The sequence below is a fragment of the Filicampus tigris genome, chromosome 16, assembly GCF_054856515.1.
Source record: "Filicampus tigris isolate MCC_2025a chromosome 16, RoL_Ftig_1.0, whole genome shotgun sequence".
Classification (NCBI taxonomy): domain Eukaryota; kingdom Metazoa; phylum Chordata; class Actinopteri; order Syngnathiformes; family Syngnathidae; genus Filicampus; species Filicampus tigris.
Genome location: NC_141232.1, coordinates 11,803,419 through 11,823,521, shown reverse-complemented (window position 1 = coordinate 11,823,521; position 20,103 = coordinate 11,803,419). Strand labels below are relative to the sequence as shown.

At 41.3% G+C, this 20,103-nt stretch overlaps 3 protein-coding genes across 6 annotated transcripts in view; 2 read left to right on the top strand and 1 right to left on the bottom strand.

Moving 5' to 3' along the window:
• Positions 1-335: 335 nt before the first annotated feature.
• On the top strand, positions 336-3,560 carry LOC147134753 (uncharacterized). The gene is made up of 2 exons (XM_086056084.1): positions 336-994; positions 2,389-3,560. The coding sequence occupies exon 1, from the start codon at positions 439-441 to the stop codon at positions 979-981; it is 543 nt and encodes a 180-aa protein (XP_085912210.1). The 5' UTR covers positions 336-438; the 3' UTR covers positions 982-994; positions 2,389-3,560.
• Positions 3,561-3,793: 233 nt separating this feature from the next.
• rrn3 (RRN3 homolog, RNA polymerase I transcription factor) lies at positions 3,794-11,378 on the top strand. Its single transcript, XM_086056396.1, has 17 exons — positions 3,794-4,123; positions 4,261-4,317; positions 4,396-4,485; positions 4,600-4,729; positions 4,818-4,877; positions 5,251-5,314; positions 5,441-5,510; positions 5,573-5,671; positions 6,192-6,287; positions 6,402-6,525; positions 6,656-6,786; positions 7,391-7,521; positions 7,637-7,824; positions 9,024-9,132; positions 9,259-9,411; positions 10,398-10,482; positions 10,580-11,378. Exons 1-17 carry the CDS (start codon positions 4,028-4,030, stop codon positions 10,715-10,717), a joined length of 1,821 nt encoding a protein of 606 aa, XP_085912522.1. The 5' UTR covers positions 3,794-4,027; the 3' UTR covers positions 10,718-11,378.
• LOC147134751 (syntaxin-binding protein 4) overlaps positions 11,234-20,103 on the bottom strand; it is a 32,194-nt gene continuing 23,324 nt past the window's right edge. For all 4 annotated transcript variants that reach the window (XM_086056392.1, XM_086056393.1, XM_086056395.1 and 1 more), the window contains 10 exons: positions 19,573-19,661; positions 18,066-18,162; positions 16,991-17,118; positions 16,813-16,905; positions 16,208-16,273; positions 15,890-16,087; positions 12,856-12,972; positions 12,691-12,740; positions 12,489-12,619; positions 11,234-12,078 (listed from right to left, as the gene is read on the bottom strand). In XM_086056392.1, the coding sequence (XP_085912518.1) occupies positions 12,032-12,078; positions 12,489-12,619; positions 12,691-12,740; positions 12,856-12,972; positions 15,890-16,087; positions 16,208-16,273; positions 16,813-16,905; positions 16,991-17,118; positions 18,066-18,162; positions 19,573-19,661 (1,016 nt within the window). In that variant the 3' untranslated portion in view covers positions 11,234-12,031. The remainder of the gene's footprint in view (positions 12,079-12,488; positions 12,620-12,690; positions 12,741-12,855; positions 12,973-15,889; positions 16,088-16,207; positions 16,274-16,812; positions 16,906-16,990; positions 17,119-18,065; positions 18,163-19,572; positions 19,662-20,103) is intronic.

The following is a 20,103-nucleotide window of genomic DNA, read 5'->3' as shown; positions in this document are numbered from 1 at the left end:
TGCTGTTTTGGGGAGGCCGGAACGGATTTATGGCATTTCAATTTCCATTTCGTGTCAGGAGTATGGTAATGGAATCAAATAACTCTTATCACAAGGCAGTAGGCACATGCAGCTGGTTTTGTTTTCAGATGTTGGCACTGGTAAATGTAAAAAGTTGTCAGGAAAAAAATACGCAGTACAAATACCTCAAAAACATCTTTAGGACACTGTTGAATTTGTACTCCTCTCCAGCGATTAATTAATACCTCTGTGACGGAAAGCGGGCTATATAATTGAAAACACACCCCCACACACACCTCGCAGGTAGTGTCCTTTCCTTTTGTCCCCTCCTCCAGTGGACGCACGCCCTCCCCCGCTGCTTCTCACCTAGCTCACCTTACAGCCGCTCTGCTGACACGCTACACCTGCGGCCCGGAGCGCGGCCCACTGCACGCTGACATGGAACCAGCGTACCGGGGTCTGGGTCGCTGTGTTTGTTGTTTCTGGCTGGCCGTGGCCTTCGACGTCATTGGACTACTCGTCCTTCTCATCGGCGTTTTCGTGAACGTTTTTTTCTACGACCTGCTCATCTACGCCGGCGCCATTGTCATCTTCCTCAGCCTGGTGTGGTGGGTGTTTTGGTACTCTGGCAATATCGAGGTGCTCTCCTCGGAACTGGAGGATGACGTGGGCCTAACAAAGAAGGACAAGGGCGCTCTGGGCAGCATCGGCGGGGCGGTGCGGCGGCTGTCCAACCGCATGTCCAGCGGCATCAGAAATTCGTTGCGCAGGAACGGAGGGGCGGCACTCGGCAGCGGCAGCCGGCAAGGAGGCGCGCGGAGGTCGGCTGCGGATCCGACTGTGGCCCCGCACTCCGAGCAGGTGGTAGTTGCCATGGCGACTTTGACGCCGAATGAGCCAACTTTACGGACTTCTGTCTCTTCGATGGGGTGCTATGATGGCGAGATGCCTCCCACAGCAACAGAGACCTCACCAACGTAACGGAAGACCAAGGGTGAGGTCTTCGCAAAACTGAATTATCAAATTCTTCTATTATCCATACTTTTTAATTCAGAAAATTCCAAAAGTGTTGGAACGGCAAGTTCAATTCCTTTGTTTTTGTTGAACGGAGCACATGTGGGTTCCGGATTAAAATATGATTATTAGACAAAAGTTCAGAATTCCATCTTTTATTTCATGGTTACATCTAGATGTGCGGTAAAACAACCCAGGACAGAGCACATTCGATTGAAGCCACACACTTTTCAAGTGAGCAAAAGTATTGGAACCGACATTATTAAATTACTTTACTGGAATTGCACTTAATATTTGGTGACAATAGCCCTTATATGGGATGGAGCTGAAGTGGACCAGCCGCTCGGGAAACTCCCAAAATTTCCTATGACCCCCACCTGGTTGGCAATATGTTTTGGGCCATTGTCTTATTTTATGGAGAAGCTTCTGATTAGTTTGGAAAATGATGGATAATTAATTAATCATTACAAATAAAATACAAGTGTTGAGCTCAAGACCACACTATCCAAGACCGAGACTTGTGTGAGACCAGAACTCACAGAAACCAAGACAAGACCAAGGGCCCTATTTATGTGCCTAGCACAAGTCTAGCGCAAAGCACAGTCTAACTGTGCACATTGGTGGAGTTTTCTTTTGCTATTTTGCTAGACTAGCGCAGATAGAAGAGGGCGTTTGCACCGTTGTGGGGAGGAACGCAGCCATTTAGCGGCCTATGGAAGAGGTAGGGCCTAATAAAAAAAAAAAAAATCCTCTCTAGTAAAAACACTCAATCACAACACGACAAAGATGGCAGTCATTATGGTGTCTGTCTTGGGATGGTTAGTAACACATGAATCGAAGGTATTGTTGTGGTTCTCCTTATGATCATATAAATGAAGTTGAAGAATGCTAGATGCTCATAGTCATAAAATATGTGTTTCCATCACTGCAGTCAACAGTAAACTCTACACCAAGTTCACATCACTAATTGATTATTGACAACACCAAAATATTACACAATACAATGTGGATTTAAAATGTCTAAAGATAATCGATATCATTCTCGCTGTGTTACAGTCTATTAAAAACAATTTTTTTGTTTGCCATTCTTTCAGAGTATATTTCTGTGAATAGTTTTCCCTTATTTCAATGTATCTGAAATGCAAAAACAAATATTCCTTTGCTTTGTAGTTTGCTAGTCACAGACCACAAAGTATAATCAGTAGTTAATTATTAACTATATCTCGTTACCCACTAAAAGACCACACCAGTTTAAACAATAGAAACCTGATAGTACTTCCTCACAATAGTCATCAGACACACTCTGGTGCAAAAGTCATGTGTAAATGACTTTTCTAAATCCCTGCTGATATTTTATTTTTGTTTCACTTGCAGAGACTCTCTGAATTCATTGCGGACGCGGGGAGAGTCCACATGTGTGTCAACTTGGCTCACTGATTTTTTTATATTTCTTTTTTTTCTTTTTTTTACAATTTCCATGTTGAATCAAGAAACTGGCAAGCAGATGTGGTTTATTGATATTGAATTGCAACTGTTGCCATAATGATAATGAATGATTTATATTTGGAATAAAAATGTCGATCTGTACTTAGCTTGGAAGCATGAATTCAGAGTGTATGGATTTAATATGATTGATAGTCATCGCCAAACCTTCAGCCGTGAAGCCCCTCATCCATGGAACGAACTTTGAGATATTGACTCTCTCCACGATTTTATGTCCCATCTAATAACACATATTTTTCAATCTGCACACTCCATCTGACTTCTACACATTTTATGAATGTATTTTTATGGGATGCGTAGTTGGGTTATGCAAATATCATGCCCATCATAACAGCAACTAGTATGAATGACAACCTGTTGGCCTGCTTGCTTTGGATAATGTGAAAGATAATGTGAAAGTTAACTAGCAGACTAAAACTGTACATTTATTCTCAAACGTTTAAACAGGCATGTGGTCGTCATATAACTATATGACAGGTGAACACTTTAAAGATATTTGTTTCTGACCTTTGTACCATTCAAGAGCCTGGAAATAAATGACAATTGGGGTGCAGAGTGCAGACGATAAACTTTAACTACAGTAATCAGTATAACTATAAGTACTAATTATATGACAGTATGTAATATATAATAAAGTACTAACAAGTACATATATCTATCTATCTATCTATCTATCTATCTATCTATCTATCTATCTATCTATCTATCTATCTATCTATCTATCTATCTATCTATCTATCTAACAAACCAATTTAGTCAAAACTATGCTGCTTTTAATATATTGAAATACGATATTTATGACACGGCACTGTGAAAATGTCGAATTGGTAGCAGCTTCCTTGTTCCCACACAGAGTGATATATCAAACGTCAATGAGTAACCTTTGGAATGGGTTTGCTTCCAAGTGACAGGTTTCACTTGTGAATCTGGGCACTTCTACGTACAACCAAAATAATAAACACTACAGGAGCAGAGGGAAGCAGGTTTCTGAAACGTTGACTAATGCAATAAGTACTGAATACTGTAAACATTGTTTTCTAGCTGCGGTTGAAGTGGTGTCCATATTTTTGTCACAATAAAGTTTGATTGTGTAAAGTGAGATTGTGCTTTCTCTAAAGTTGAGTTTAGTGTGTATTTTTTATATACATACTGTACATACTGTGCATTTACAGTTTTTCCTGAAAATATTTCTGCCTATGTCTCGAATCCACTAGATGACCCCAATGAGCAGCACTGCGCTTTAGGACACGCTAAAAGTATCAGAAGAAGTGGCTCTCCCGGAAGTAAAGAGGAACCGTGCATGTGGTTGTTTACGTTCATGAAAGACATTTACCTTCGAAACGTAGTATATATTTCCCATTGGCAATACATATCATTTTTTGCAGACTAACAGTTTTTTTATTTGTTTTAAAGTTATTTGCGAAACCATGTAATGATTTCCTCCGGTTGCCGTAAAAATACTCATTGGAGAAGCTAACCCTGCAAAAACAAGCGCTCGTGTATCCGTAAAATGGAGATAGAAGGTCGGGATTTTCTCAACACTCCTCCTTTGAAGACGGTCAGGTTTGGTGGGAGCGTTGTGGAAACTTTAGCCAAGTATAAACAGGTGAGTGATACGGTCTAATTTTGTTTTATAGGTTCGGAAAACATGAAACACAATCGGGATTTTGATATGTCTATTTACTTAGATTCTGATTATAGCTGTCTGATCCATGCGTGATAAACTGTTTCTCTTGTGTGAAGGGAGACTTGAGTGACTATGAACTGCTGAAGCATCAGCTGGCTGACCCTGAGATAAAGGTAAAGCGAAGAAGCACTGGAAATCATTGTTGTGGTGGCAGCTTATCACACATTTGTTTATGTTCTCTTTCCTCATAGGATGCACAGATTATTACATGGCTACAAGAATTTCGGAATTGTGTCGCTCAGCTCACCAAAGACCATGAACAGCTCATCTATACAATCTTAGTCAGTATCGTGCAACTCCATTCATTTAATTGTCATTGACCTAATACAGTATCTAAACAATAAAAAGCTTGTGCTTATGTGCTGTAACTGGTCCTGCTTGTGTGGATTTTGCAGAGGCTTCCCTGGGTCGGACGTAGCCAAGCAGTGGTGGAGGAGTACATGGCCTTCCTCAGTAACCTTGTGTCGGCACAGACGGTCTTCCTATGTGCATGTCTCAAAATGGTTGTCTCCCACTTTACGCCCAGTAGGTTAATACGTCGTTAGTTTTTTTTTTCTCTGTCACAATATTGCCAGTGTCTTTTGAGGAATAATGTGTGTGTGTTTTCTTCCAGAAAGAGTAGCCATCTGTGAAGGAGGAGTCGATATCTCAGATTCAGATGATGAAGATGAAAGTATGTTTACGTTTTTGCTTCCATTTATGTACAGTGTTGTGTAAAATAATCCTACTGACAATGTGAACAAGAATGTGTTCTAGCTGATAAAATGATAAGCAAAGCCTTTTTTGGGGGGAAATAGAATAGAGTGAGTCAAGTGTCTTGCACCTGACAACCAAGTCATCCAACATAGCTGAAACCTGTAAAAACTTCCCTTTGCTGCACCCCCAACACAGCAACGGTTCACCGTATTTCGATTCAGCCGGCTAAATATGACTCAAGAGGGAACACCGCAGCAGAGCAAATAAATAAATAATTTTGAAGTTTTTAGCTTCTGCTTGTTTTCCCCCCCTGACTGAATTAACATTTTGCTGTACAATAACATTTATAGATCTCCCCAAAAATTTCAACCAGTGCCATCAGGCCTTGCAGCTCATCACCAGATATGTCCCATCGTAAGTCATTTATGTTCTTTTGCCTGTGTGTTATTCATTCAGGTTCGAGCACATTGTGTCATGTTGAAAGCTTAGGGCTATTTTGCTCTGTTTAGTGCTTAATTTTTCTGCAATTTCTTCTTTCAGCACTAGTCACTTTCTGGTGCCTATTTTGCAAGACAGCTTTCCTTTTGTTCAAAAGTCCTCCAGAACCCTGGTAAGATACTCATAAACCAATCGTCTTTTCGGGACAGTTTGCAGACCTCATTCTCTCTGCAGGAGTGTTATGTCCACAACCTCCTGACACTGACTGCGTACATACCAACCATTCGACGAGACGTACTGGAGATCATCATTGGGCAGATGCTTAAACTGGATGTAAGTGTTTATTTTCTGTACGTGTATAGCCCCTTTTCCACTTCACTCCACTTACCCAGTTTGCCACAGCTGTATTTGGCACTACCTGTCTTAATTAGGTTTGGTCAATCTTCTACAAAAGCAGAATGCCTCAAGTCATTGCGGGGAAAGCGCTGGGATGTCATGGCACTAGTTTGAAGAGAAATGCTTAATTTTTTGGAGCCTGGCTACGATGTCCCGTCTTAACACACGCTATGCTATGGAACATAAGATGTGACCAACCAGCTTGTTGAAGAGAAAGACATGCACAGGTAACGACCAATCACAGCTCACCTGCTTCCTAAAGCTGAGCCATGATTGGTCGTTAGGGGTAAGGGGGTTAAGGGCTCTGAGCATCTGTGATTTCATTTGCAGTCGACAGAAGTGACAAAATGGCCGCCCCGTGAGATGGCTAAAAAGGGTTGGATTTTGCTGATGCAAAATAATGTCAGTTGTATGGGAATTGTAACACACAAACATACCCATGTATCACCTGTTTTAGGTGAGTGCATCCCGCTCAGATATCGAAGAGGCCGAAGAGAACATATTACAAAGCCAGCAGGCAGGCAACTCTACTGAAGAGGCCCTCTTTGAAATGGTACGCAAGAGATCTGTCCTCATCCCCTGGCATTAGCAAAGCAATGTATTTTAATAGTATTCTTTTTTTCCCCCTATCTGTGTTTGTGTGTGTGCGTGCATTCGTGTGTTTTAGGATGAGGACCTGCCGACAGGTCATCCCCCCAGTTTGGGAGTCATGGCACACCCGGTGGCTGAGAGGCTGGATTCGCTCATGAGCATGTTGTTGGCGTACATCAAGGATGTCTGTTATGTCAACGGTAGCCGATTACATCACTATTTTTTTTATTATTTTACACTCCTGGTTCGACCAATAGGAGTTACCAGAATACACTTCCTTCTTTGACTTATTTTATTCAAAGTTTTTCACAACCCCGTCTTCACTTCCAGGTACTCTTCATACAGACAGAACAAAGGAGCTCTACCGGGACTTGTTGGATGTTTTTGACAAGCTCATCTTGCCCACACATGCTTCGTGTCACATCCAGTACATGCTCTTTTACCTTTGCAGCTTCAAATTGGTGAGTCTCCTCGTCATCCTCCAATATAAAACTTTCACAAATGAATTTATGAGATGATGACCGTCATGGCTCAGCTGCTTTCTGGATTTGGTCATGTCACATTTGGAAGCTGTAATGTCATTTTCAACCCCTCTGATTAATATTGCGTTTGTGGAATATGAGTTAAACAGCAAAATTCACCCGTTTTTAGCCATCTCAGGGGGCAGCCATTTTGTCACTTCTATCGACTGAAAATAACATCAAAGTTAACGACCAATCATGACTCAACTTCAGAAAACAGGTGAGCTGTGATTGGTCGTTAGCTGAGCCTTGAGCAACTGTGATGTCATTTTCAGTCAACAGAAGTGACAAAATGGCCGCCCCCTGAGATGACTACATTTTGCTGCGTAACTCATATTCCCCAAACGCAATATTAATCTGAATGCCTTGTTTCAACTAATGGACCTGCATAGAACTTGACTTCCTCTTTAGGTTTTCATCAGAAAATGCATCTTTTCTTTAACTTTTTTTGTTCATGTCTTTTCTGTAAAATTTCAGAGTGTTTTGAAAGGTCAAGTTACAAGTTTAATGTATTGATATTTATTTCTTCTCACGTGTCTTTAAGGCGCTAGCTGAGGCTTTCCTCGAGCACTTATGGAAGATTTTGCAGAGTCCATCTCAGCCTGCTGTCCTCCGCCAGGCTGCTGCTGGGTACATGGGAAGCCTCCTTGCCAGAGCCAAATTCATCCCTGTGCTGTAAGCTAATTGGCTATTTAGCTTGAGTGATTGTTATAACACAGTTTAAGTGATCAGTTTCTTGTTTGACGGAAGTTTTACTGCTCTAATTGAGTGTGCACCTTCTCTCCTGCAGCACAGTACGGGCCTGTCTGGACCTGCTGATCTCGTGGATCCACCGGTATATTGATGGACAGGACAGTAAAGGCGGGCAGGCCTGCTGTGACATCAGCCTCCATGGACCGTTCTACACTGCCTGCCAGGCTGTCTTTTACTCATTGATCTTCAGACATGGAGCCATTCTGGCGGGCAACATGAAGAAAGGTGCACATCTCTGCACTCCTTAACTCACCATAATTCCTGCCTTTTCTCAATATTCTTTTATTTTTAGTACCTATCAGTATTGCAGTGCAGTTGGCCGAGAAACTTGGTTTCATGTCAAATGTGACAGCAGAACGTACTGTATCAAAAGAGGGGAAAACAATCAAAAATATGGAATGAAATGTTATATGCAACACAGAAAAAAGTTAGTGTAATTGGTGGTAGCACATAAATGATGCACCTGTCTGAACAGCATATTCAAAGCAAATATGGTACAGTGGGAAAGAAAGAATGAAGATTTATACCTTGAAAGCAGTAAGCAGCGAACAATGTAAACTAATGTTTTAGGCACTTTTATAAGTTTCAGATGGCTGCACATAAGTGATATTCGTGTGGCAGGTATGAATATTTACTTTAAACGGGAAGTCAACCCAAACATATTTTTTTTCGAGAATATGTTCCTAAAAGGCCCACTAGTTGAAACACAACATTCTGATCAATATTACGTTTGTGGTATATGAGTTAAGTAGCAAAATCCACCCCTTTTTAGCCATCTCCGGGGGCAGCCATTTTGTCACTTCTGTCAACTGAAAATAACATCAAAGTTGCTCAGGGCTCAGATAACGACCATTCATGACTCAGCTTCAGAAAACAGGTGAGCTGTGATTGGTCATTATATATTCCACAAACACAATATTAATCACAATGCAGTGTTTCAACTAGTGGGCCTGCTGGGAACATATTCTTGAAAAAAATATGTTTGGGTTGATTTTCCCATTTAAAGCACTATGACATGGCAATTTGTCTCTACAAACCTGTCAGTTACAATTGTACAGGTGCCGTAATCAAGTGTAACAGCGTGTTATTGTTCCACATAATCAATAGAATTCTAAATGATCAATTAACTTGATCAATTAGGCACTCTCCTTGTCAATTTATGCACGCACACAGTCAGCCCTTCCATGAAAGCACAAAGCCACAAAAGTTGATAATTGCCCATGGATGCCACAAGATGGCAGCAAAGTACTACTGTTGTCTAAATAAAACTCCTAAACCCAATTCCCTATCCCCCAAAAGACTGCCCTCATTTATGTTGAGTCAGTGGGCACATGCTTTTTGACACCCCGGTTTTGAGCAATGTAATCAGTCCACACTCTGGTCCTATCCAATATGGTGTGTGTGTGTGTGTGTGTGCGCATCAGGCTTGGAGTACCTCCAAAGTTTGAACCTGGAGAGGGTGGTCATGTGTCAGATGAACCCGCTGAAAGTGTGTCTCCCAGCCGTCACAAACATGTTTGCAGCCATCACCAGGTAAGTGCTCAGCGGACATAACAAGTGTTGCTTCACTAGCGTTCAACACTTTCATACGAATCATCGACTGTAGTGCATGTCGGGGGAAGAGATTCTTTAACGTCGCTGTGTTTGCGGTTGTCTCAGGAAATATCAGGTGGTGTTCTGCTACACCATAATAGAGAGAAACAGCCGCCACATGCTGCCCGTTGTGCACAGCTCAGCAGGAGGCGACAGTGTGAACACTAACACCAACCCCCTTGACAGCTTCTTTCCCTTTGACCCCTACCTGCTGAAAAGGTACGTGACGGCACACTACGGCATTTTGTCTTTTATTTCACATCTGCCTCAGGTGCTCCTAAACATTTTCAGAATGCGTGAATACTGTTACTACAGTGGCCACAACATTATTTGGCAGTTGCTCATCTGTCAGGGCAATATGAAAAATAGCAGTTGTTTGTTGCAAAAAAACGAAAGAAAACTAACTGAAAGTGTTTTTTGTATGCTAAACTAACTAATGGGGTTACATTCTCCAAATATGTGTTGCAGTGCACTTTTGTATGTGTGCTGCAGAATTTGTCCTAAATCGTATTCAGAGTGGTTCAGGGGCGGAGCCATGGGGCCCACCCAGATTGCCCACCCAGTGAGATTCATGACAATATATATATACTTTAAAATGTTTAGTAAATTATTAAATCATTTTTGAATTTGTGTTTTGATGTTTTTTTTTAATTTTATTGAGTATTAAGTATGGTATAACTGTGGTTGTCTAAGGAAGATCTGAACTTCATATTATTCAATTTGTCATTTTATTTGAATACTGTATACGATGTGTCGGGACAGGAGGATTGTGCTCAGTGAGGGATATATTCAGGCCCACCCTGATTTTTCCAGGCCCACCCATTAGCCACGTTCTGGCTCCGCCCCTGCAGTGGTTCCTAATATTTTTCACTCATGTAACTAATTGAGGTTGTCAAATTGTATCTCATTACAATGCAGTTCTACTCAACTGCAAACTACAAACAATCATAAACAATGTTAAATAAAAATTGTACATGTTAATATATCTTTGACAGTGTCTTGTCAATCAATACGGAAACATCCATAATGGTACTAGAATTGTAATGTTCCAACAAATATGAAATGAAGTGTTGATTTGAAGAGAATTACATTTCACAATTGAAGGAAGAGCCCAGGAGCAAAACATGATGCTCTTTCTACTTAGAACTTAAAAGCTTCATTGTGCCTTTATTGAACCTGGAATGGAACATTTGTTTTGTGTGCAGGTCTGGTCATGTCATAGAGCCCCTCTATCAGGTGTGGGAGGAGCCAGCAGACTCCGAGCTGATCGCCGCTAAACCAGTCCCTCAGGTATGATGACCAGAGGACGAGATCAACATGCAACATGAAAAAAACAACGCATATTATGACACAATTATGTACACAATCCCTGCTGTTGCTTTCCCAGGGCTCGAAAGAGGATGACTTCGACTTCCTGTGCGGGGAGACGCCCCAGGGTGACGGAATCGTCGGCATGACACCCAACTCTTTGGACTCGAACCCCAATATTGGCTCACCCCCCATCTCTTTCCAGAGACATTGCTAGTGCCACTTCATGAACTGTCACTCTTGGCTGGACTAGCCTGAGTCCGCATTATTATTAACGGACATTGCAATGATGCACATTGCACTCACATCAGGATGAAAACTTTTTTGAAGCAACTTTCTCATCTTAAATTGATTACTCTGGTCCACAACTCGGTCCTTTTAGTTTTATATATATTTTTGCGATATTAGGTGCAATAACAAGAAAAGAAACTTTTCCAAGTTAACGGTGTCGAGTGTTAGAGCCATGCCTTCCGTTAAACGCTACAGGCAGTTGTAGAGGCGCAGTAAATGTTAAAGTGAGTCTCCATCTTGGGAGCCTTTTTCTTTTTTTGTGAGGGCCGGGGGTAACAAAGGACTTGTTTTGGTTTTAAAACTATCCCATTCATTTGTCCCGTTGCTATTGCTCCTAAGAGCCAAGGTCATTACGGTAACACAAAAAAATGGTGTTTCTGGTATTCAATTGTTTGTGAAGTAGTAGACTATTGCTTTGAATTTAAATAACGATACAGTCCACTTATCAGTTATTCCTTTATTATAAAACTGTAACAGAAAGAATATGAGGCCACAACAAAGTTCAGTCTGGTCGAATGACAGGAAATGACAGTATCAGTTTATACAGTATGTGCATTGTTCATAGAAATATACAGAACCATGATGAATGGCTGTTTAGACTCTTGACTACCAACAACACATGATTACACAAGAGCTACATCAGTGATTTCCTGATTGTACAACATCCCTCACAACATGCAGTCATGTTGACTGAACGAACAAATGCGCATGTTGAGTATCAACGCCAACTCTTGCTCTGCTTCATTTCACATTGGGAGAAAGAAGTAAAACAACAGGGCTAAAGGGATTGCTACTTGCTACTTTTTCTTAGTAGATGAAGCAGATGGGGGAGGAGTTACTATGGAGACTCATGGATTTTTGTCCTTTACATGCAATGTGATGTGTTTTATTGAAAGGGTAGAAAATAGGTCAGGAAGAAATATTAAGTCTGCAACATTTGTGTGTTGTGGTCATGCTTCAACAAGTTAATACAAGAGGGGAACTGTTCTCAACGAGATGTCCATAGAAGGGGAGATAAATCAAGTCTTGGTTGCAGAAGCCACACTAGAAACTGAGGTTGTCTAATTGGATGTATACTTGCGAGCTTTGGCATTAAATGGTTGTGTTCCATCTGTCACTAGGACCCGTGGAGCTGAAAGAAAGTCTGATTTTGAAAAGGTGTTCAGACGGCGCTGGTTTGGTTGAGTGTCCGCGTGATTACGAAACAGCTTCATTTGTTCTTCCTCAGTCGTCCTTTTGTTCACATGTAGTGAGGGCTGACATCTGGGACGACTTCCTCCTCTGTCACTGGTCACAGGACAGAAGAAAATGAGAAAACATGCAGGTTAATGATAGATAAAGTAAGGAGGACAAGAATGTAGAGGTTGCCGTATCTTGGGAAGAACACTATATGGACAAACGCAAAACATTATAAATGTTAAGGGGAAGTAAGCCCCATCAATCTAAACAAGGCATTCTGATTAATATTGCGTTTGTGGAATATGAGTTAAGCAGTAAAATCCACCCGTTTTTGTCCATCTCAGGGGGCGGCCATTTTGCCACTTGATGACAAAATGACATCACAGGTGCTCAGGTAACGTCAGAAAACAGGTGAGCCGTGATTGGTCGTTACAGTTAATCACCTCCATTCCCTGCTGTTATTGGTTGGGGCAAAGACTAAGACTTCATATACCTTGAGTAATACATTCAAATGATACCTTTGTCGTCATTGGGGAGGGTGAATACGCCCTTGACCAGCTCTTTGGCCTCAACAGCTAATTGCAAAGCGGGATCGGGAAGTGGCGACAGGGTGTCGGGACTGTCTGCGGCCGGTGACGACCTGTTGCTCCTAAAAAAACACAAGGGTAAATTAACAAGAGCGGGGCTACAAACAGCTGGTGTTATAGCTTTATGTCTTACCCAAGTTCTCCTCCAAACAGGCTGGGTGTTGTTAATACCTTGTGGACGTTCTGAGGGCAGAGCACATGCAGGCACAATTATTAGGTGGCATGAAGTTGAATGTTCAACCCAATCAAGTGTCTCTTTGATTGTGACGCAACTTTTGGCTCTACATGGGTGTTGTACCTGTGCGAAGCCGAGCAGTTTTTTGTTGGACATTTCAAGGTGTTTTCTGTTGACCTCAGACTTCCGAAGCTGACAGTCGATGGCAGTCAGCCTCCTGCTCAGTTCCTGCACCTCTTCCTGACAAAAAAACCCAAAAACATTTCACATCACCCTCTTATTTATTTTTTGCATTTGAGTCTGACGACCAACACTTTACAATTTACATCTTACATCTCATAAACAATTTGGAAGATAGCACCTTTTTGTTTGAAACCACCGATTTTTCACTCGAGTGAAATTATTGGAACATTTGACTGACTGGTGTATTCTGTTGCGCAGGTGTGTCCTATTGCGATGATTATTTAACCACTAAATAGTAGTAAAGGTCCTGATGTGGTGAATTTCAGATTTGGGGTTTGCCTCTTGAGTTGACATTTACAATAGTTAGCCGTGTAACTATTATGAAAACGAAAGATAATGAAAGATAAACGCTTGTGAAGCTGAGAAAATATTTGGAGAGCTGTGAAAAGAAAAGAAAACACCAGAAACAACCTCCAGAGGGCAGCAGTGAGTGTACCTGTATCACCGAGTGTGATCACTTCATTAAAGTACAAATGTTACAAAGCACTCATTACCAGGCAGAATATAAGACCAGGCTGGAATTCTAAAAAAAAAAAAAAAAAAAAAGTGAATAAATAATTGTTAGCCACAAAAAAAAAAAATCTAAGACCAACCTTTTTAGACTGATGAGACAAAGATGAACTTACCAAAAGAATAGAATGGCTAAAGCTTTGAGAAATAAAGGCTGTCTATGATCCCAAAGATAAAAGCTCACCTTGGGTTTGCATGGCTTCTTATGGGACGGCCCTTTATTGATGAACAACATCAGAGGTTTAGAGAATCATTTGTACGCCAATGTAAAATATAAATAAATGGTGCAACCAAACCGATTGGGAAATTCTTCGCCACCTTATCTGATGGTGCAGTGGTTCACTTTCCTGACTTCCGTATTTGCAATGAGCTCAATTCCCACTGTCCCATTTTGGAGCATATCATTCAGATCGCCTAGATTGCTTTGGACTCAGTTAGGCACTGTAAAGAACGAGATCCAACGATTCAACGGGAGCGGAATAACAAAGAGCCCAGAGATCATTGCAACCGATGATTGAATGGAAGTCAGAGTGAGGTCGCTGGTCCCTGAGAGTCAGCGTGAAGCCAAGGGATTTAGCGCTTGGGATGAAAATCTGTGAGTGGCGAAGGCGGTGAGCCTGAGAGCGAGAGCAAATGAGTGAAAAGCCTCTGCTTCATCAAAGCGAGGTGCTGTGGAATATTGTGGCTGCGGCTCAGTAGCTCAGTCAGAGCGAGTGTGTTTCACTGAGACTGACAATGCTGCAGGCACCTACTGGCTGAGGCAGAAAAGAATAGAGGTTGGAAACACTCAAGCTTATTTTAGCACGACCCGTACATCAGCCGTTGTGCCTTCTCAGCATTGAGCCTTTTCTTATGGCACACGAGAGCAGATGACGCGATGAGACATACTGTACTGTATAAGGGGGAAAAAAAAAAAAAAACATTTCAGAGTTCCATGTAATTAGTACGCTGCAACGGAAGAGCTGGGATTACAGTACATTCTTTTGATGCTGGCTGTAGTGTGTGTATAATGTGAAAGAAAAACTAATCTGCTGCTTTTCACAAAAAAAAAAAAAAAAAAACCTTCCACTTCCACTGCGTAATCTAATGAGATCCAGTGCAAGTGCTGTCTGTTTTTGGCTGTTTTTGTCTGGCACTGACAGGGAGGTATTAATCTTTAATCTGTGTAGTTTTGTTTGTGTGATACCAGTCAAGTACCTCTAATAGCACATTTATATGCTCTTATATCGATTCCTATATCAAAATGTTGGTATTTTTATCATGGCAGTCATTGAGCAGTAATATATAATAAATGATTAGCAGGAACACGGTGGAAAATTTGATGATTTAGATCTTGTTTAATTGATACTCAGTTGGTAGGTACTAGGTTTTCTTGTCCTTGGGTAAGTGCCTAAGCGCAGAGCAAAGCTGCCCTAATTGTATACTAAGGAAACATGCTTTGCAACAGCTGTCCAACTATTTTGATGACAGAACATTTTGTGTTAGCCTTGGTTGCTCTGAGTCCCGCACTGCCCCATTGTCATACGGTGTTCCACAGAGTTCAATTCTGGGGCCTCTGCTGTTTTCATTGTATCAGCTCCCTTTGGGTTCTATTTTAAGGAAACATGGTATATTTCCTTTCATTGCTATGCAGATGACTATCAGATCTATGGCCCGCTGAGCAGAAAAGACACTTTCTCATTGAGGCCACTTTTGTCCTGTCTGGAGGAAATCAAGACCTGGACGGTACTGAATTTCTTGAATTTCAATGACAAGAAAACAAAAACAGAAGTCATGGTGTTTGGTACGAGTGGCCTTTGTACTTCCCAGTCATCGTTTAAAAAGCCCAAAAGCGGGTGACCCATACTTTTCAGACTAAGTCGCTCCGGAGTAGAAGTCGCACCAGTCAAAAAAAATGCATCATGAAGAAAAAATAAACATATATGTTGCATTGGACTGTAAATCATATTATTCTGGAAATTTCTTTTACAAAAATCGAGACCAAGAACAGTAGAGCTTGGACTCATAACCAAAATTGCTCTTCCCTAATCATATTGATGGCAGCGAACGAGTTCAAGTTGGATTCAAAACCTCCGCTTGTTTCTATGGAAAAGTTTACCTTAACCTAAACTATAATCCCGCGTCGCCTTGCGGCCAAAGTCAGAATTCTGGTCAGTTATTTGTGCCAGTGCTGTAATAGTAAATAAATAGTTCAGCTAAACGATTTTAAACTAAAAAGAAAAACGTTTCCGTATTTAGAAGCGGAAGTTTCAACTCCAACCGGAACTCGCTCGCTGCCGTCAACATGATTAGGGAACGAAGATTTTGGATGCTAGTCCGAGCTCGCTCTCTCTCTCTCTCTCTCTCTATGTAGTGTTGGAATACAGAGTGTAACTGAAAATCTGAAAATGTTACGTGCACTCACTTTTGTGGCTTCTCCCCCCCGTGTTTGTCTCGTGCCCGCCAGCTGGTTCTTGAGGTCTTTAATCTCAGCCTCCAGCAGCTGGATCACCTCTTCGTAGTCCTGCTCCGCGCTGCTGGCGTGACGCTGCACCACCTCGGCCTCTGCTGCTTGCAGGCGGCTCTTCAGACGGGCATTCTCCTCCACAGTCAAACACGCTTTCTGAAAGGACGACGGGATCTTTTGTGGTCAGTGTGTCTTCTCAACTGGAAATTGTTTTCATTTTCATGTTCAGATGTCATCTGATGTCCAAGAAACCCCTTCTGTAGCAATGTCCCATACCTCAGAGGTCTTCTGCAGCTCATCCTCAAGCGTTTTCTTGCTGTGCTCCATGTCCTTGAGTACCACCTGCCAAAACAAATATAACATGCATAAAAAAAAACTGAATTGGTTAAACTGAATACAATAAACTACATGTGCAGTGTGTATGTAGTGTACACCTAGAAAAAGGTCTATGAATTCAATAAGTAAAGAAAGTTGACTTTTATTATTCTAGTTGAGCTTGTATTAACGTGCCTTTTTATAATGGTAACAAAAAAAAAACTCCATCAATGTGATGTAACCTGTTGTGTTATGTTTGATTTGTCACAAAAAGAACATACTGCGGGGCCACTCCTGAGCAGTCAGGATAAATGAGATTGGGTTGTTTTCTAACAGACTAAATCTGGACTGACACATCCAGAACAAACATGAAGATGCAAACTTAGTGACTAACACTGTAGATTATAAAAATGAACGCATGCATCATTTTTACAGTGGAGTCAACCTCTCTCTTCTTATTTAGATTTAATACACATGACAACCATGTTATTTATCCTACAAATTGATGCAAAAACATGAGATAAACCTAAGAAATCCTTCCTGGTTGGGTGAGCGTGTGTGCTCACCTTGAGCTGCTTCATCTGGGTTTGCAGCTGTTTCACCTCGGTCTGAAACTGCTCCAGTTCCTCACTGTTGTAGCTGCACTCCGATTCATATGTCTGCGGACGCGAACGTGGGTCCGATGAGTTACTGATAATAGTGAATCAACCACATGTTGCTCAAAAGGATGAAGTGACTGCTCACAGGGGAGTGGAACGCCGACGTGTCCATCAGACTGGCCGCTTCGTGATAGGAGAACATGAAAGGACCTGCCCCTAAACTGAGCTCCTCCAAGTTGTCCTGGAAAATGGTCCGTGTAGCCTCAACAAAGTCTGACAAAATTCGGCGGGGGAGTGTCAGTTAGAAGTAAGCTTTTTTTTTTTTCCCCCCCAAGGTGTCATCAAAATGCTTTGGAAATCCAACTTCTATTTGAATGGTAAAGTTGGGATGTTCAGTGGGTGGAGTTTGCATGCTCTCCTTGTGCGTGCAGGGGTTTTTCTTCTTGGGAACTTCCTCCCGCGTACAAAAACATGCATGTTAAATCAATTGAGAACTCTAAACCCATAGGTGTGAATGTGAATAGAATTGGATTGATGATGTGAAACATTTAAGTTTAATAAAGATGCAGGAATGAGCAGAATTGCTTTTTAACAAGTGGATATTTGATTCATTTCTTAGTCATCATTTATTTTGTGATTTAAAGGGGAAGTCAACCTCAAAATTGTATTTACAAAAATATGTTCTATGGACCTCACTAGTCCAAACACAGCATTCTGATTGCATTTGTGGAATACGAGTTAAGCAGCAAACCTGTTTTTATGCATCTCAAGGGGCGGCCATTTTGTCAGTTGCTGTCGACTGACCACACCTACATTCACACTTACGGACAACATAGTGTTCAATTCACCTACCATGCATGTTTTTCGATTGTGGGAGGCAACCCACCCAAGCATCAGGAGGATTTCCATGCAGTTGGACAATGTAAAAATAGGGCTTTGGCGCCATCAGGTCACCAAGGATCGAATGGGTCTTTCCTTGCATATACCGTAACAGGCATTTCAAATTCAACACATATATTTGGGGGGAAAAAAACTGAAGACAGAGAACAGTTGCTACACGTGACATGGCGCTCAAGTGCCACAACCAGTAAGTGACATGCAGCATTCACACTGAAGCTGCGATTTGACAGCTTTTCAACACAGATCTGTCACTTGCAGTTGACGCAACCTGAAGCATCTATCTGTTTGCACGTGTGCGAGTGTGCTTATGGGGGCTTTACCTCCATAGGCCACAGTGCCTTGCGGGTCTGTAGTCAGGCTCTGTCGTAACTTCTTTATTTTCTCATCTGTGACATCCAAGCCGAGAAAGGACAGAGCCTGCGAGTGGTGATCACAGTTAACGTACACAGACGGACTGCGACCACAGTAGCCGCACCTGTCAAACTTGAGGTGAGTATGCGTATTGGTGGCCATATTTCATACGTACCGAGAAGTTGAAACAAGAAATTAAAGAAAGTATGATTATTTTGGTAGTAATTGGAATTACGATTATTCAAACGATCATTTATTTTTGGGTACAAAACAAGAAAATGTTTCATCCTAAAAAAAATATAAAGACAAATAAATATAAGTAAGTTCCTTTTGGACCAAATAAAATTGATAAAATATTTTATAAAATATATATATTAAAAAAAAGGTGCAAATGTATAAATTCAAGTATGATTTCCATGTGTAAACACGCATAGTCCATTGGATATCAATTAATATTCTCATTTTTTTACTATCATGCCAATTTTGTAATCATGGAGTGTAACAATCGTAATTGTAATTGAATTTCGATTAATTGCACAGCCCTAATCTACATTTAACATGGAACCAGACAATAGCACAAATTGTCTTCAGAATGATCATAGCAGCAAAATTGTCGACCGCTATGCAGCCTCCATGCACGGCTGAGAAGTGCCACACGCAGATGTAATCATACAATAGGAAGTTGCAATGATTGCAGAATGTTCATCTCCATTTTATAAAAGTAGATGTAAATGTATTGTTTATGCACATACAATTACATTTGCAATTAAAACAGACCGGCATATCCTACAAAGGATACCATCAAAATGGTTGTTTTTTTTTCCCTTTTACAGTGTACATGTAAGGTCTGTCGCACACTCTGACATTGCCGGTTTTTTTTCCAGTGAGATCGCACCTTCCATGTCAATGTTTGTGTCTTTGATTCATTTTCTTTTGGTCTTTGAGACAGCGTGCCTCTTTAAGCTATAAATATCCAATATGTTCTCGCTCTGTCTACTGTGTTTGTGAACGAGCTGAAGGATCAAGAGAGAGAATAAAATATGCCATGATCAAATATTTAAACGTTTTCTCTCTAATCTCATGAATGAATTGTTAAATGAGCGTCCGGCTCCATCTGTGTGGGATCTTGACAAAAACACAAAACAACAATAAACAGCCCATAGGGCTGAGTCAGACAGTCACACAAGGTGGAAAACAGAGAGATTGAAGATTTGAAGTCAGGAGCCACGAGATAAAATGCTGATAGAGTGCGGTGGAAAGTCAAATCAAGTGTGTCAGTGTAAAAGAGCCGGCAGAGTCAGATTGCAAGAAAGATCAATAATTAGATGAGGAGGGCGCTTGGGGCTGGCTGACGGTACAAAAGAGGAAAAAGAAGCTACAAGGGAGTTTATCAGAATGAGAGAAAGAAGAATATATCTTTTTTTAAGATACCTAGGAACTGCTTTAAATTATGGGGGGGAAAAAAATGTCTCTTACCAAATCCAACTTGTCTGATTTGAGCCGAATGAAGGGGTCTAGTGTGATCTTAGGTTTAATTCCTGTGGGTGACCTCTGATTGGTTGAATCTAGAGAGGCAAAAGAAAAAAAACATAGTTGAACAAGTCGCTCAAAGACTATTATGGGATACTATGTGAGGTCGTTGGGCAATAACAGACAGGGTATATCACCAGATAATCTCGACTAATAAAGTGGATGAACCCGATATTGTCGCTGGATTTTGTGGAAGTGGGTAGTTGCAGTGATCAGGGGTTATTTTGTGAGCGTGAGGGGGTGGGATGAAAAAACAAAACAAAAACACATGATTAAAAAGAGTGGGGTGGTGGAAAGATGAGTGATTATGTAGGGAACACTGTGAATAACAGGCGAGCAGACAGCCAGCGTCTAATACTAATTTGATGAGCTTCCCTGTCCCAGATTTGTGAGTCTGCTTGTTACGGCAATAGCACTGTTACTGCCATCGCAGTGTATGAATGTGTGTGTGTTTATGAAAGCGCTCAGTCCTGTTGC